This window comes from Cygnus atratus, chromosome 5, assembly GCF_013377495.2.
Source record: "Cygnus atratus isolate AKBS03 ecotype Queensland, Australia chromosome 5, CAtr_DNAZoo_HiC_assembly, whole genome shotgun sequence".
NCBI classification, from domain to species: Eukaryota; Metazoa; Chordata; class Aves; order Anseriformes; family Anatidae; genus Cygnus; species Cygnus atratus.
In genome coordinates this window covers 42,718,982-42,736,311 of record NC_066366.1, presented here as the reverse complement: position 1 = coordinate 42,736,311, position 17,330 = coordinate 42,718,982, and the positions used below count along the sequence as shown (strand labels likewise).

The following is a 17,330-nucleotide window of genomic DNA, read 5'->3' as shown; positions in this document are numbered from 1 at the left end:
GGAGTTTATTCTTGGAGAAGTGAATCTAAGCTGTACAAAAACAGTGAGGTTATAGCTAAGACCTTTCCTGCCTTTCCTTTGCTCCACATCCATATCAGTGGAGCGCTTTATGGAGTCCCTGTTGTGGCGCGTATAAAAGGAGTGAGCTGGCTAGAAGGTAAGTCCAGGGAGAGGAGACCAGTCTGGCAGGCCGGTGTACACTGTCTTCCCAAGAGAACTGTTTCTCAGCACGCCCTTTGCCATGGTAAGGGAAGTGGGTCTTTGTTAGTAGTATTGGCAGAGAGCTCAGGGCAGACACTATGAGTAATGCTATTGTAGTTAGCCCTCCATGTATTCGTGGGTCTCTGTAATCTGGTCTTATCTTTTTCTGGACTGTCTAGCAGATTAACAGGCTCTGTCCTACTTCTCTGCTCTCTCCCATTCAGGACTCGCCCCTGTGGGTGATGTGGAAAGGGGCTCCAAAAGCTACCTGCGGAACCGCTACGGAGAGATCATGCCTGTGTATCGAAGGGACAGCCATCGGGAGGTGCAGGCAGGCAGCCACGACTACCCAGGCGAGGGCATCTACCTGCTGAAATTTGATAACTCCTACTCTCTCCTCCGCAATAAGACTCTCTTCTTTCATGTCTATTACACTAGCTGAAGGGATGGGAAGGGGCAGGGATGGCAGGCAGGCAGTACTGAGCGTGGCAGGCTGCCGCCCTGCCCTGGTACTCCCCGATGGGCACTGCTGTGTGACAGAACCAAGGCACAACTCTGCCACCTCCTCTTCAGACACAACCTGGTTTCTCCTCGCATCCTCCTTCCCAGCTGTCCCAGTGGAGAAAGGTGGCTGTGACTCTCTGGTTGTCCATGGGCAGCTGTTCTTTCTGTAAAACTTCACAAGTCCTGCTCTGTGCGGGCATCCGGCTGGGCCTTTGTTGTAGCCAGTAAATGCCCGGAGGCCAGGTTCAGGTGGTCACGGTTTCGTTCTGTTGCACTGGTACGAAATGAAGTCAAAATATTCTTGATATGTTACTGTTTTGTAAATAGGTCTTTAGACTCTTCTGCTGCATCTGGATCACTAGAGGGCAGCTGTCAGCTGCAGTGAGCCAAAAGCATGGCTGGCTTGTCTCCTAACCACTGATAATGTTATCACCTACCGCCGCTAATGTCACCAGCAGCCAGCGCTTCCTTCATTCTCATGGGAGGGGATGCAGCATGGCCAGTGGCAGCCAGGTCATGCTAACAACAGCCAGCCCCAACCTACGGTAGGGTTAGGATAGGGTGTGGGAGCTGTGGAGGAAGGCGCACACCTAGAAGTTCATAGGAGGATTTTCCTATGGATTAAGATTTGGATGTTGCATCTGTTGATTATAGGGATATAAAAGTTATGATTAAAGCTCTGGTGACCACCAAAAGATTTTTATTTTTTTTCCCCTTCTGTCATCCAGATGTAAAACAGAAGAAATGATTTACTGCTGTGTTGAATAAGTACAAAACGGCTAGGATACAACCAATAAATATACAGGAAATGTTTCTCAGTAGCAGCATGTTTGTTCACTGGTATTGCTGCCAGCTGGATAATAGCATATGTAGCAAGGAAAATGCTCCCCAGGGAAGTGTAGTTTGTCAGCTGCTATTTCTATTACAAAGGTATTGTTGCAAAAGAGTATCTCTGCTCAGAAAATCAAAAGGGATGGAATTTAACCAATCCTTTCTGTAAACCAGAATCAGCTAGGCCATTGCAAACCCTGGCCACGTGGCAAAGGATGGAGTTCCTTGCCTGTTTTGGTGGCTAGCGATGGCATTAGTAATCACTTTCTGCTCGAGTATTGGCAGAGTTGAACAAGGATTAAGTTAATCCTTTGGAGATTAATTTTAAATCACATTTATCTGTAAGTGGTGTTTATTTTACTACTTTTAACTTAAAATCGTGCTCTTTTTAAGAATACTGCTGTATTTACATTTTGATACCTCTTTGCAGGGACACAAAATGGCTGTTTGCATGGTGATTCTAGTAGAGTTCTGAGTTTTATTTTTAAATCCTCCAGGTAAAGCACCTCTACTTGGTCCATTCCTTCTATTGAGAGGGAACGATGGACAAAATGATTTTTGGGTAGTTAAAGCCAAAGATTTAACTCTCCTAGGAGGGCTGCATATTTCCTATTGAGGCTATATGGTAATGCTGTGCAATTTGCTCTATATTCAAGCTCTTCTTTTTACTATCTCTGCGTACTTTTTCACTACCCCAGAGCACTTAGGAGGTCAAGAAGGTGTGAGAGAGAAGTTTACAGTGGAGCAGCCGGAGCTGGGAGCACAGGAGAATGGAAACCAGAAGACTGGTTGGATCACGATTACTTTCAGGGTGAGCAGGCAGGGAGCAGAGCTGATCAGGGTAAGCAGCAGAGCTGCTGCCACTCTGGGCCCTGTGATGGAGGGAAAAGCAGTCACCTTTCTCAAAGGAGAGAGAACCTGGCACGAGGGGAACTGCAAAGCTGCATTATTCAAGTAGAGGGAAGCATAGGACAATCTTACAGGGAGGTAGAACAGTAGGATTCGGTATGTGCCAGAGTAAGGTGATCTTTCATTTAGCAGCCTGGGGAGGACTATTCCTTCCTTTAGCCCCTCTTGGGGAGACAAAGGACCATGCTACAGCCTTTGTACAGCACTTGAATCAGGCCTGAGCAACTTGCATAAGGTTCTCCCCTTTTTTCTTCTGTTGCCTATCAAGTTCTTAGACACTAAGCAGAAGATGACAGAAAAGGCCTTTTGGTCTGTCTGACCAAAAATGTCAGTGTCACCCCGCTTGATGACTGCCTTTGGTCCTTTCTGATATGATCTGCAGGGTGCTGTGTGCACTTGCTGCTTAATGTATGAGGCACAGTCTGGCACCTGGTCCACTTTCTAATTAGGATTTTTTTTTATCACAAAGGGAATTTTGACCTGTACACACATTAGATTTTCTAGAATTATCGACCCTCAGTTATACAACTTACTCTGTACTAGTGTGTTATTACCACTAAAGAACTGTTGCCCCTATAATGTGGCCTCCATATTGCTAATTCACAGCCACTTTCCCCCCCCACCCCCATCTATATTTTGCTTATATCACGATTCAAAATACATTTTGTCATGTTGTAAGAGGTTAATAAGGCCTGCCTCGCTACCAGTTCTGGCTCCTTCCCGAACCAAATACTATGTGCAAGTTACCAAGGTATTAGTGGTTTTAGTGAAGATATAAGTTGCCTTGTAGATGGTGATCCGATTGCTCAGTTCTAGCTTTCTGAAGCATGGGACAACCTTTTAATGAGGCTCAGGTCACTCGTTTGGAACTGTCCCCATCTCCTAGTCCCACTGACCTAAGCTTAACAGTAGCATTGAATATGGTACGTCATCCCAATCCGTATGTGCCTGTCCTGCAAACACACTGTGCCCATAAATAGGCCTGCTGCAGTGGAACTGAAAGTGTTTGCTGTGTGTTATTTTGATACTTCGGTTTCCCAGATGTATCTGGTATCTCTTAAGAACACAAAATAGTTTTAGACATGGAATATTTCATCTGCAGGAAACAGAAGCTTCACAGTTGTACAGGATAATTGTTCTTTGTTTATTCTTTAATTTCCACATTACGTGAATATGTTGTTTCTCAGGTATTCAAATACCATTCATTATCCAAGTGACAACTTCTCTTTGGAAGGATATGTAGTCTTTATTCATTTTCTGATAAATTCACTAGCTTGGCTGCATGGCTAGTGATTAACAGCAGCCATTCTTATTCAAAATTGAACCCACAGTTGGTTCAAAGAAGTAATCTTATTTCTCATGTGTCTTTTTTTCTGCCTTCTGTGTCTCCTGGACTTGTATCTAATCCTGCTATCTGCTGAGGCAGCGATGGAAGCCCTTCTTATTTTAATTGGAGGCCTATGGAACTAGACCTTGGGTCTAGAAAGAAAAATGAATTTAAAAGGCAGTTGCACTTCAGAGAGGGAAATTAATCTTCAAGAAAGGAAAATTTCTTATTTTTCTCCTGAAGGAAGATTTCAGATCAGTTTTAAAAAATGTGTTTCTTCTTCCAGTAGATTGTGTCTAGAAATTCAAAAAGCTCAATTAAGGGATAAGCTTCTTTTGCATTTTGCAAACAGTCTTTTTTTTTTTTTTTTAAATTGGGTTTGCTTTTGTAAAAGCACGAAATTGTTTTCCATTTTGTTTCGAATATAATTTAGATCTAAAAATAAGATATCAGTGTTCAGCCAGAGACATTAGACAGTCCTGTAGCATAGGACTTGCATAAAAATTAGGTTGTATAATTGTTTATTTATAATAATTGTTACAATCTGTTGGACATTTTTTGATGTCAAAGAAGGTCATAAGCTACCCATTGTTTTCTCTTATTTTCCCCCTTAGCAGTAGTGTAGCAGCAGGAGTTTAAAATGTATGCACTTCACTGAGGAGTTAAAATTGCTTAATCAAGGACCACGTTACTGATTGAATTTACTCACAAACTCTTTGGAGGCCTGCAATATGGATTCATGTGAAAGATTATTGGTGGCAGGCATAGGCTAGTTGCAAATTAAGGTTTGGGACCCATTTAATAGTTATGTAAATTAATATTGCTAACGAGCCGTTTACACAAACAGATAAGATGAAAATGTGTGTTTAAATCTAAGGAGAGAAAGAGCTTAGTTGACTGACTTAAGGTGCTAAGATGAAAGTTGAGTTACTATGCAACTCGGTCTAAAAGGTAGCCACGCTCTTTTCTTTTTGGCTCCCTCCTGTGCGCTTGTCTCCTTGTAACTGTGTGCACGTAACCGCGTACGGCCTGCAGTGGGGCCAGTTGTGCTGCTGGACCTGGTAGGGTGGGCTACAGGTGACCCTTGTCACACGTCCAGTTGCTGAAAGTAGTACTCATTCTTGTGAGCTGAGAATTGGGGTAGAGAATGAATCCCTAAATGAATTCACTTTTTTTTTTTTAACCCCACTGCTTATACCCTTCTTCCTTGTCTCACTACCCCAACTAAAACAGCTCTATAGAGGAGGATTTATCACAAGGTGCCTTAGGAGCAGGGAGCATGTCTGAAATAAGAGCCATAGATGTCATTAAGCGAAGGGGTTTCTTCTCCCTGTTTCTCTGCCCGTTCAAGTACACGGGAAGCACTAACTAAGGTCAAGCAAGGAGAGCCCCAGTAGGCTGTTCCTGGAGATTTAAGCTGTTTGTTAGACTGCCTTGTTGCTGTAAGATGAGTAGTAAAATTGTGTTTGAGTTTTCTGGCACCATAGGATCTTTGCCTTTGGAAATCATATGCTGCTGTCAGATATTGGGGAACACCAGAGGACAACTCCTTTTGATATGCTGATGCTAAGCCTGAGGACCAGAAAAACACTAGATAGATAGACATAGATAGCATTCCTTGTGGCCATTCACCATTTTCCCTAAGAAGCATCTGAATCCAGTGCTGAGGGGTGTGTGCTTATGTGTATTGAGACCAGGTGAGAGACCAAAGCAACAAAGTTTTTATGATCTCCAAATGGGAGAGAAATTTCTCCAATTCTCATATCTGGGAAAAATATTGGATGTGATGATTAATGTCATGTAGATGTAGCAGAACATCTGAATTGGTAGAATGGAAAACTGTTAACCGATCTTGTTAAATATGTTAGCTAATTGGACTGTGAAAGAAGCCAGGAGTTGAGCTGGAGTCAAAGTGCTAAGTCATCTAAATAAGTGCATTTGCAGTAAATACAAACTAACTATAAGGTTTTAGAGCATACATCAAACTGCAGAGTTCAAACACATCTTGCTAGGAGGAGAATTTTCTGTGGGACTATTCCATATTTGCCTCCAAAGAGTCTCTGGCATCTTATTCTGAAACACTTGTGCTGTTGCAGCTGAAGACAGATCATCGAGCTGAGTGAACCTGACTCCACTTGACATTTCTGTATTCTGTTCTGAATTTTACATGTTGCTTTCTCAGAAGCACCATCACAAGAAATACGTACCCTTTATCAGGCAGGGCGAGGAAGACTTCTGTGATTTGTTGGTTAGGGTTATCTAGTTTAAGCCCATCTGGACTGGTGAGTCAAGTCCCTTACACAAGAAGCTGGATGCCAAACCACTAAGTTCAGAGCTAAAGAGACTTTGCCAAGCAAAATCCTTGAAGTTTAGGAACTGTTCTCAGAAACTAAATAGTTGGTGATGATCTCTGTGCAACCTCCAGGATGCCCAAGTGACTAACTGCTCACCTCAGGGTGAAACGATCTGCTCTCAACTCGCTGCTCCAGGCTGATAGCATAGTCTTGCAATGGAGAGTGTCTTGTAGCTGGTCATGCTTTTTTTTTGCCTTTTTTTTTCCCCCAGATGTATATTCTTGTGAACTGTAATGGTTGTCTGTAAGTCCTTATTTATGTGATATATTTATGATGTCCTGTAATCTCAAAACTGAGTTCTCTGCAGCAACCTGTTGCTTTTCATCTCCTCCCAAGAGATGATTTTTAAGTGGAGAACAGGATATTTTAACGAGAGGTGGCACTGACTCTCTCTTGCTGAAGGGCACATGTGAAGATATATTTATAGCGTGCTTGCATTCCTTCTGGGCTTGGTTTGTATTGTTTATATTTAATGTGTTGTGGCTGATTTGTAATAGTATATTGGAACTTATTCCCTTTAAATAAACTTTTCACTATGCAATCACTCCCTTTGTCTTCTGTTTAAAGCAAGTGAATGTCTTCATATGAGAAACCAAACTACAGACTTTCCAACAAAACATGAATGCAATAAAGCTTCTATGAGCAAAGAAGCAGTAGCTATTAAAGATGTACTTTGGAGTGTACCAAACATTCTAGTTGCAAATGGATAGGAAAATGCTCTGTTGTCAGCTAGTGATTATGGCTTTAGCCAGGAATTTTTCTGTCTGTTAAAATGAGTGTCAGGGATTTTTTATTCTTCATATTCTCTGCAGCACTTGAGATTATACTGAATATTTGAAGAACTCAAGGGGAACAAGCTAGTAGCCAAGCTCATATAATTTTAACCAAGTAGAATTTGAATGGTCTTCTTCCCAGTGCTTAATACTGGTACTTTTCACCTCCATTTGCAGAGATCCTCTATGGCTAACTAATCTGTTACTAAAGCTTTCAATTTGAAGGTTTAAAAACATCCTTTCAGTTATCACATACTGATGAAATTATCTAAAGAAAAGTGCCCTTCACAATTTCCTCATAGCTGCTTGACCGTCAGCTTCATCTTGCTATGAAGACTGTATTTACACAGCCTGAAGGAAATATCTTCAGAGAACACCTCCTGGTCAAAACGGGAACTGAGCTTTAGCCATCCCTTCTCTTTTGTCTTGTTTCAAAACCCCATGGGACAAGTACTGCAGAAGTTCACAGGTCTTTGTTCTCATCCTGTGTTTGCCTGGAACTTTTCTACAAAATAATTGATGGGCAGGAGCAATCATACAGAAAGACGATCAAAGGGATAGATGACTGCCAAGTTACACATTTCATCTGTTTTATTTATTTATTTAAGAGCACATAAAAGAAACAGTGCTACAGCTATTTGATAACCATTAGCTCACTATGAATCTCTGTCCTCTGTCATGGCTCAGGCATTTGGCCAAGAGGACAATAAAGCAAGTTGGTAGGGATGCAGAGAAGTGATGTGAAATTTCACAAGGTTAGTCATTTCCTACCCTTTCCATATTTTTTGTGGTTGGACTGCAGCAGGAATGGTCTGATCTCATGCAGCTCAGCAAAGGTCTCACTTGAGTGGGCTGGGTTGGCCCTGCATGGGAGGCCACTCTTCTTTCCAGTTGTGTGTGGGCAACGTTGTTCCTTTGGCCACTGAAGCCCTGTCACTGATTTCAGTGTTGTCTGGTTATCGACAGCAGTTTTAAACTTAGTGGTATTCACTGTTGTAGTAGTAGGGTTGGATACGCAATGGAATACACGCTCTGTAGTAAAGAATATGCTTTTTTATTATTTACTCCCGTCTTGTCTTCTTTTGGTGGTAGTCCCGATTGCTGAATACAAGCTCCTCTTTTTGCAAGCTACAAGAAATATTCACTGATAACATTACTGAGGAATCAGAAAACTATTCCTCCCCAGAAGGGGATGCGTGGCTCGGGTTCTAGAAATGTGTATAATTCGCTACAGAGACAAGGACGGGGCCTGGTTTAGGATGTGAGAGCACTTTGCTGTCCCTCCTCCTTGCCATCAGGTCACAGCCACAGAAGCACGAGCAGGGAAACGCAGGCACGGCGGTGCTTGGCGCCCTTCTTCCTGCTCGCAGGAGCGGAGCCTGAGGGCAGCGGGGCCGGTTCCCCGTCCCCCAGTTCTGTCTCCGGGCCTTCTCCCCGCAGTGCCGGAGGCGGGGGGGCGGCTGATGGCCGGCTGCCGCCCGCAGCTGCGCCGCCGTTCAGCGCCTTAATGGCGGCACCCCACAGCCCCTCACTCCTCTCCCCCCACCCCGCCGCCATGCTGCCCGCCTGCCGCCGCCCCGCCGCCTGGGGCGGGTTGGGGCTGGGTCCGGGCCCGGGCCCGGGCCCGTCAGCGGGCGGCGGTGCCCGTCAGGGCGGCCTCGCCTTCTACGCGCTGTGGGGGCTGCGGGAGCCGCCGCGGCGGCTGGGCAGGTGCGGCCGGGCTGGGCTCCCCTCGGGCCCGGGGGCTCTCTGCGGCCATGCTCCCTTCTCGGGCCATCTGTTTGCTTTGTCATGACCCTGTGCAACCTCCTCTTAAACCAAAGCAAACCCTCTCCTTCTCTTCTCCCCCGGTATAAAGATGTTTCCACACCTTTTCATGCATTTCTGAGCCTTCTGTGTACTTCTCTATGATTTTCTCCCTTGTTTTTTTCTCCCAGCCAATCCAGCAAGATGGGCTACCAGGCTTGGCTGCCCCTGCCGCTGCCCAAGCAGCTGGTAGTGTTTGGGCTGGGGGACTGGAGTTCATACTCCCTGGACACGAGCATCGCCGTGGATGTGCTGGTGGCGCCGGGTGTCGGAGCGCAGCGGCTCGGCACGCTGGGGCCCACCCGCAGGTAGTGGCAGGACTGGGTGCTGTTGGGTGTCACTGGGGTGCCCTAAAAACATGGGGTGCTGCTGGCACCTTCCCCGGGCCGCTCAGCCCTGCCAGTCCTCCCAGCCTGCTGTGAGTCTTCTCTGCAGCTCAGAGGGAAAGTGGCCAGAGGGGCTTTGGTAAGGGCTGAGGGTGGGTATGGGTCAGGAAGCAGCTGTCCTGTCCCACCAGGGGGTGGTGAGACCTTGACTTTGGTGCCGTCAAGATGCTTTTCTGGATGGAGACGTAAATTACTAGTCTTTCAGCAGTGAAGTTGTGATGGGTGTCTTCTGAGCAGTATCAGCATCTAGGGGTAAGAGATGACAAGGACAGGAGGTGAGGTGCCAAATCATGCTCCTCAGCATTCCCCTTGTCCCCAGAGACAGCTGATGGGGCTACAGGGAGCTCCTTGCTGTAAACAATGCTGTGCTAATGAAAGTAGGTGCAGCCTTGTGGTCAGCAGTATACAGCCTCTGTCTTTGGGAACCACTTGGATGATGGCAGGATTTGTGCAAGCAGAGCTGGTCCTAGACGAGGTGGACCTGAGGAACATGATTTCTGCCTTCCTTATTTTCCTTTCCCTTGGCTTTATACAGACGAGACCAGAGACTCTTGGGGTGATTTGGGGGAGGGTAAATGCAGCAGGACTGTGGGACGCAACCAAATGTCACAGGTGCATTGTTTATATTAAAGGTATCATGGATCCTGTGAAACAATCTGTTTAGGATAGGAAGTCTTTTTTTAACTGTCTACTGTGAAGACTAGTTGGATAGGAGAGAGTACAGAACATTTCCCCTTTGCCTCTTATAGGCTGTATGAGTTCCCAGACCAGCTTGCGTCTTGGTAATGGAGTGAAATAAAATCAGAGACAGCTCCTACTTTGTTCTGTTTCGTGAGGTTATATTTGTACATCTAAACGTAAGCTAGTCTCTATAGCTTCTTGTGATGTTTTCAATTTCTTTTCAGCTGCTTTGAGGGCTGGGTCTTTTTTCACTTTGGGGTGTTATTTGTGAGTACAGGAGCAAGAATTCTTCACTGGTTGGTGTCGGTTGTGGGCTGAAAACCCATGGTCCCCTGTGCAGGTCTCTGGTGTGGGAAGGTGACTGGAGGACGGATATTTTTATGGCCTCCTTGAAAGAGATGGACAAAGGCAACTCTGTGAAACTTGTCCTGACTGTTGATGGACAGGTAAAAGAAACAAGAACCTCTTCTCTTCCTGTACTGGGTCACAAACTACTTCAGCTTTGCCAGCTTGGAACTACAGACTTCCTTTTCTATCCACTTATTTTTCTTCTCTTTACTACTTCAAGGCAGAGGCATGTCACACAGATCTATTAATACATGTCTGTACTGAACCTCAACTCTCTTGATATTCTAGTACTTTTCCCTAAACACAACTTTACTAAAATGCCCCATGTATTGCAGCAGGTATGCCACAGAGTATGGGTTCAGTTCCAATTCTCCTCTCTCTTGGATTTGTGGTACATAAACCATTGCTTTACCATGCTAAAGTTCTTGGATTTAGTATCTTTTAGTGTCTGGCTTTGATTTTCTTTTTTCCCCAAAAAAACATGGGCTATTCCATTGCAGGGAGCCTGTCCCTTGCAGTACTTATTTTTGCTCACCCTTTGTGGCTGACAGCTAGTAAACTAACTTGTTCTTTTATTTTTACACTGCCCATCACTGGTCCTGTTGCAGCTGCTCCGAGGAATCTCCAGCAGCACGCCTGCCCGCCCGTTTCTGGTCCCGGAGATGACCCCGTCCCCCGTGCTCCCAGCTGATGATGTGCCCTTCAGTCAGGACCTGGAGGATCCTTGTGCTGTATGTGTTCTCTGGATACTTCCTCTCATTATTTCACCCCTCCTTAGTATATGCTCCCTCCCTTGAAGCTGCTCAGTTCACATCTAGCAGCAGCACTTGCTGCCATTCTCTTACTGAAGGCCTGGTTAAGCAGGTTTTGGAGTTAAAGATTCACTTAGGCTACAGAAATTGGTTAATTGCACTCTCAGGTGAAATGCCTTTGGATGGGTTGAATTTAACAGCCTTTGATGGGATCAGTTCACTTGGCTACTCCTAGCACAGATGGCCTTCCTGCCTTTCCAATTGCCTCTGTGCGAGCTGTGCCCATGGCAGCCAGCAGTCTGAAAGCAGACCGCTGGCTGGGCACCTAGCAGCAGGAGGCTGTGTGGTTTGGCATATGTTTGGCAGCTGAAGGCTGTTGGCCCTTAACAGGAAAGCAAGCCTGAAAATGTGAAACTAATCTCTGGCCCAGTAACAGACAAATGTGAAGTAGCCTCAGATCTTTCTCTTTGGAGCTGCTTTGACTAGCTAGGACTTTTTTTCACAGGTCAAGAGTCAGAGCTCAGAGATGGCTGCTAGAGCTCCCAGGCCTGGGAAGAAGGATTTCCGCCCACTGCTGAGGACCCTGGTGGTACCCTGTGCCCTGGAGTCACCATCTGGCAAGATGGAACCCAGTGAGGCCTGGAGGAAGAGCCCTGTCTGCCCTAAGAAGCCCAGGAAAGTTTTATTTGAACCCAGAGCATCTGAGAAAGATCTGGATGCAGAAGGTAACTCTGGCACCTTCCAGGTGTATTTTACAGGTCTTGTCTGCACTCTCTCCCAGTACTGCTGGCAATAACTTCCCAGTGCATTTCTCAGTGTACTACCAAGGCAAGGTGGGCTTGTCCGTGCCTTGTGAAGTACTGAGAACTGCTTCTTAGTCCTGATTAAACTGCCTAATAATTTTTTACCTGTTGGGAAGAAGACAAATAGAACGTGGGGTACTCTTAGTGCCAATGCTCTGTACAATAACTTAATATCTTTTATCTCTTCATATGAGTAAAAGCTTTATAAATGAGGGCAAGTATTGTTAGCCTTGTTTTACAAAAGAGTAAACTGAGGCACAAGAAAGTAACCTACCACAGTGTTCTGGGACCTATCCATTAGTCTTTTTGTTCCCCTGCTAACAGCATACCACTACTTGTTCTGTAGAAAACATTGGTTATTATTCATGTTATAACAACTACAAGAAGCAATATATATATTCATATATATAAATAGTATAATTGTACTGACTTTTCAGTAGTGGGAAGGTAGCTGCCAAGGGGTTTGGAAATGAAACCTTTAGGTTCTGGAGTGTGGATTTCGAGTCAGCTCCAAGGTGTGACCAAGTTTGTGCGTAACTGTTTGACAATAGTTTAGTGCTTCCCATGTGAAATCACTTACTGGGACTTGATTCTTACAAAGACAAACGTAACTTCATCATAAAGATGCTTCTGCTGTAGGTGGTGTGGGAAGAGGGGGGTGGAATGAGCCTTTATCAGAGGAGTAAAATGCAACACTGACAGCATGACGGCAGTCAAAGGAAATGTGCCTTGCTCTTATCAGAAGAAATGCAGAAGACAGGTGAGACTTTCTTCAGGACTCTTGGTCTTGCACCTTCTTTGTTGCTATGAGGTAGCTTTGCTGGGGGATGGAGGAAGGAAGGCAGGCCAAAGGGCTTTTAGACCAGAGAGCTGAGCACTTGTGGTCTATGTCTGCTGGCTGCTTTCCTTATGGGACATCTCTGTGTTTCCTTTGCAGATCTGGCAGTGGAGGAGTTGCAAGGTGAGAATCTGTCTCCTAGACCCTGGTTTGTCTTTCCAGCTTTGGTGATGGCATTCCCTTTAATGTCACAGGCCTCTCATGCTTGATTCTTTATCTCCCCAGTGATTTGGAACAGCAAACAGGTTGTGTGTATATGTTGTGTCCTCGATACCGTTGTGTAGGTGCTTCCAATACTGTCAGGCGCTCCAATGTGTGTCTGTAGCCCCTTTGAACCTCAGGCACACCTCTGGGTGCATAAGGCCTTTGAGACAGAGGGTAAGCTCAGCAAACTACAGGGGTTGGGATGGGAAAAGAGGAGAAACAGGGCGATAGGAGGAATATCTCTGGAAGCAGATCTAGGCTTCTGGTTGCTGTGTCTCAGGCACTGACAAGCTGTTCCTCAGTAGCCCTACTACATGCTCTCGTGAACAGTAATGCAAGGGCACAGCACAAACGAGATATCCTTCTGGGGACAGGTTCTCAGTGGGATCTAAGTCTGCCTGTGCCTGCCTGTCTCTGAAGTGGCAGCCTGTTTGTGTCCTGTATCCAGCCAGACTCCTCTCTGCAGGCTCCCTCTGCTACAGATGACTCTCCTAGTAGAGCAGATTTTCCCCAAAGCCAACAGAAAATCTTCCACAGGGAGCTGTGCCTCTTGCCACCCCAACGAGAAGGGAACTGAAGCCTTTCCCTTTTCATTTCCCCCTCTGAGCCCTCAGCTGCCTTGTTCTCCCCAGTGAAGGGAGCTGGAGGCGCCTCTTCAGCCTGCTCCCAGCACGGTGCTCTCCCCTCCCCAGGCAGCCCCAGCCCGCGGTGGCGCCATGCCATGTGCCTCAGTGACCCAGCAATGGCTGTTCTGGTTGGTGGAGAAGGCGTCGATCAGCGGTCCTGCAAGGATGCGCTCTGGAAACTGGAAACTGGTAAGGAGCTTAGGGCTATCGGAGGCAATGGGATGTTAATGGGTGGATGGGAATCCAGGACGACTTGGGTGGGAGGGTGTCCTCTGGGATCTTTGCTAAGGCAGGTGCTGGGTGGATTTGTCTTGACTGCGAGTCACTCGGCTGGAGCATGCATTCCTTACCACCTCTCAGGTACTGTTTCTCTTTGCCACACCCACCCTCTGTTACTTTTCCATATTTCTTTTTTTTTTAAATCCCATTCTTCACTAATGTCCCTTGTCCTTGGGCATCCACTGGTGCTGCACCAGGCTAAGCTGACAACTCAGTGCCCTCGGAGGCAGTGGGGCTATATGTGAGAGCTCTCCAGGAGCTTACATTTGAATTCTGAATGCAGCTGGGTGATTTTTAAAGGGCAAAAGCAATAGCACTGTTTGCAGTGTGTGTGATGACAGGTGGAGAAGCGTGAGAGACAATTGCAGTACCTTATAGCTTTCTGCACTTCATCGATCCTCTCGGCCACCTTTCTACTTCCCACCTAGTTAGTATTCCCCTGCACTCCTTACACAGAAACATTGCTGTGTAAATATTCTCTAGCCCTGCGTGAAAGGAGAGGAGGAGATAAAAGGAACAAGACCTTGAGTAAAGATTTTACGACATACTCTTTAAATGTAGAAAAACTGAGAGCATGTTCAAACTCTCATACCACCTGCCTGGTGTTGCTTCCACAGACAGTAATTTCTGGTTTCCAGTGGGTCTCCAGCGAGAAAATGCTATGCCATCATGCTTGCGTGGTCACACTGCTACGTATGACCCAGACACCAAGCGTATCTACGTCTTTGGGGGTATAAAGGAGGACAAAGACTACAGCAGCATCTACATTTTGGACACAGTCACCTGGAAATGGCTTCCTGTGGCTGTAAGTACTGCAGCTCTTCTAAGATAAAAGCAGAGGAAGGGTGTCAGGTCCTGCCTGAATGTGGCAATTGGTGTGCCCGTATCTGTACTCCAGCAGACTTGGTCCACTGTTGCTGCAGGCTGTCTGAGCTGCTTAGTCTTCTTGTATCTGTCAATCCCAACCGTGCTGAAAGGCCACAGGCTTGGCAGAAACCAGAGGCTGTGCCTACAGTGAATAAAGCAAGGTGAAAAAACGGTTGCTGCGGAGTGCTGTGTCTGACGAAGGTGGTGTGTGGGAGGTACTGTGCAAGTAGCGGAGGGAAATGGCCTCTCGTTTTATATGGTGCTATTCAGAGCTGCGTTGGATACTGAGGAACTGGTCTTTCCAAATCAGAGAGCTGCTGTGAGCACAGCAGATCTCTGAGCAATTTAGATTCTGTCATGTCCTTGCAGAGCACCATGTCAGCTAAGGACTGTCTCTTTCCTGGCACAAGATGGCTTTTTACAGAATAATCCTGGGATGAGGTCTTTCTGTTCCCTGTCTTGTTCTGAGGCAGCTGGGGTAGGAGGCCGATTTCCTGCTCTCATCAGAGCATTCTGGTGATGCAGAGTATGCCTGTGTGGCAAAGATCTGATTGGGAGCCAATAAAGTGAAAATCGAGACTTGCAGAACTCATGGCATGTTGTGGGCCCCTTTCCTATGGGCCATGCAGCAAATAATGCACTTCTCCTAACAAACATGTGCTGAACTTTTCCCAGGCTAAAGGGCGGATGCCAATGCTGACTTACCACAGTGCAACTATCTACCGCAAGGAGCTCTTTGTTTTTGGAGGGACTTTCCATCAAACGGCATCACAGGCAGTTGGACCCTGCAGCAATGTGCTCTACGTCTTCAATCCAGAGCATGAAATTTGGTACCAGCCCATCTCAGAAGGGGAGAAGCCTCTGCCTAGGTTTGGGTGAGAGTGCTCTTCTTCCAGCCCTCCAGAACAGAGCAGGAAGCCTCTTCCCACCTTCCGTCCCATCCCAGTGTAGTTTCCTAAAAATTAGGTGATCTTCACTGTTTGCTCCCTTAAAATGGCCCTGTGTTTTGAGTAATGTGCTGTCATGAATCCTGATGGGGTTCTGTGGGTTGCAATAGCTGGGGGTAGGGGCAGGTGCAGATGGAGGGAGCTATTGCAGCTCATTAGGAGAAGCCAAGGCAGTGTGAACTAAGACTAACACTTCTGGGAACTTGCTGAAGACACTTTGCTCGCTTGTTTCTCCTTTGTTCAGGCATTCTGCTACTCTGCTGAAGAACAAGCTGCTGATTTTTGGCGGTCAGAGGACTTCTCTCTACCTCAGTGACATGCACATCCTGGATCTGGGTAAGAAAGTCTGTTCCAGGTAGCCACATTTGGAGGGTCTGTTCTAAGGCAAGGACTGGGAAATGAGGCAAGCAGGATGGGAAGGCAGCATTAGCACTGTAAAAATCCTTACTTATCAGTGGAGATGGAGAATTACAGGCTAAAGAAACCCTTTGTGGGATAAGAGGGGAGGGAACAGGGAAAAATAAGAAACTCCTTTTTTGGAAGACAGGTAACAGAAAAGGTAGGCTGCTGATGTGACAGACTTTGGAAGCTATTGTCTAGTTGTGAGGCTGAGAAATGCTACTAGGAGTGATTTTTAGACATTTTGTCTGCCTTTTCCCTGGCTTTCAGGTTTCATGGAGTACACACCAGTCCCTCTCCTTGCAGGACAGCCTTCTGCACGTTGGTAAGATCCTGTTGCAGACCCAGGAGCTCTGTTCTTCCTCTGTCCTTTCTCTGTGATGCCAGGCTTAAAAGGTGTTTGTGATCAGACCCAGTTACGTATCTGTGCCCCACTAGTCAAAATACAGTGGGTGGTTCCTCTATGGTGGGACCAGAAATTCCTGTGCTGTACTACTTGGTGCTTGTAAGGTGTTGGGGTGCAGATCACTTAGGGTCCCTGGGAGTCTGCCTTTCAGGCTAAGGGAAGTTTTCTTCTGTGTTTTAATGGGACTGTATTGCCTGCTGTTTGGTCTCCATGGTACCTGGAGTATAAGAGATCCCCAGAAAGGAAGAAACGCTTATAAAGGAATGTGCTGTTCCTTAAGAGACTCTATCACCCACTAAAATACTGACTTAAATCAGACCAAAGCCCATCTAGCCTCTCATCTCGTTTTGTACAGCAAAACACAGAAGTTTTGATGGATTCTTCTGGGGTAATGAGGTGCTTTTCAGGCCTGATAGATTCCTTGACTGGTAGAGGGAAACAAACAGCTTTTTCAGGGTTATTCAGCAAATCAGGGCAGAAGAGGACAAGAAGAAAACTTCATTCTTCTGTTTAAGCCCCCAGCCTGATGTTCAAGTCTGCCCACCTCTGCCCATTCCTGATTGAGGCAACCCCAGCAGGTTTTGTGATAGTCACCTTTAGGTTTCGCTCTGGTCCCAGTTTTCATGCAGCTCTGGCTGTGTCGGACTGGAAGGTTCTGATCAGCGGAGGCTGCAATGCCAGGGGAGCCCTGCAGGACGCCTTTGTTTTTCACTTAGGTAAGTGAATCTCCCTCCCTATTTCCATAGTTGACAGTGACTGTTGGACTGCAGTGCCATCTCTGAACACCTAGTCTGATCTGTTTGTTTCGCCCTGTGCATTAGGAATATTTTTGTTTGTTTGTTTTTCCTGTATTGATAGACCCTTTCTACTTCAGATACTCTTTCATGGAGTACAGTGAGCCACCATGGCCTCTGCTCTGTGCCCCGAGCTGGCCACACATTGCTTCATCTGACTTCCCCCCACGTGATGGCTGTAGGCAAGGAGAACAAAGATGAGCATAACCTGCACACAGTGTTGGTCTTTGGGGGCTCCAACTGCGCCGGGACCTTTTACAACAGCACAATCAAGATCCAGCTGGACCTAGAATAA

The 17,330-nt window shown here is 46.3% G+C and overlaps 2 protein-coding genes across 2 annotated transcripts in view; both read left to right on the top strand.

Annotated features, from left to right (window-relative positions):
- Positions 1 to 6,670, top strand: part of TMED8 (transmembrane p24 trafficking protein family member 8) — an 11,836-nt gene extending 5,166 nt beyond the window's left edge. Inside the window, exon 6 of the mRNA XM_035539141.2 lies at positions 426 to 6,670. Within this exon, the coding sequence (XP_035395034.2) occupies positions 426 to 643 (218 nt within the window). The 3' untranslated portion in view covers positions 644 to 6,670. The remainder of the gene's footprint in view (positions 1 to 425) is intronic.
- On the top strand, positions 2,159 to 17,330 carry LOC118244350 (RING finger protein B-like). The gene is made up of 11 exons (XM_035539259.2): positions 2,159 to 2,347; positions 10,729 to 10,851; positions 11,378 to 11,597; positions 12,613 to 12,636; positions 13,410 to 13,532; positions 14,240 to 14,427; positions 15,165 to 15,364; positions 15,681 to 15,772; positions 16,106 to 16,160; positions 16,860 to 16,957; positions 17,116 to 17,330. The coding sequence occupies exons 1-11, from the start codon at positions 2,159 to 2,161 to the stop codon at positions 17,328 to 17,330; spliced, it is 1,527 nt and encodes a 508-aa protein (XP_035395152.1).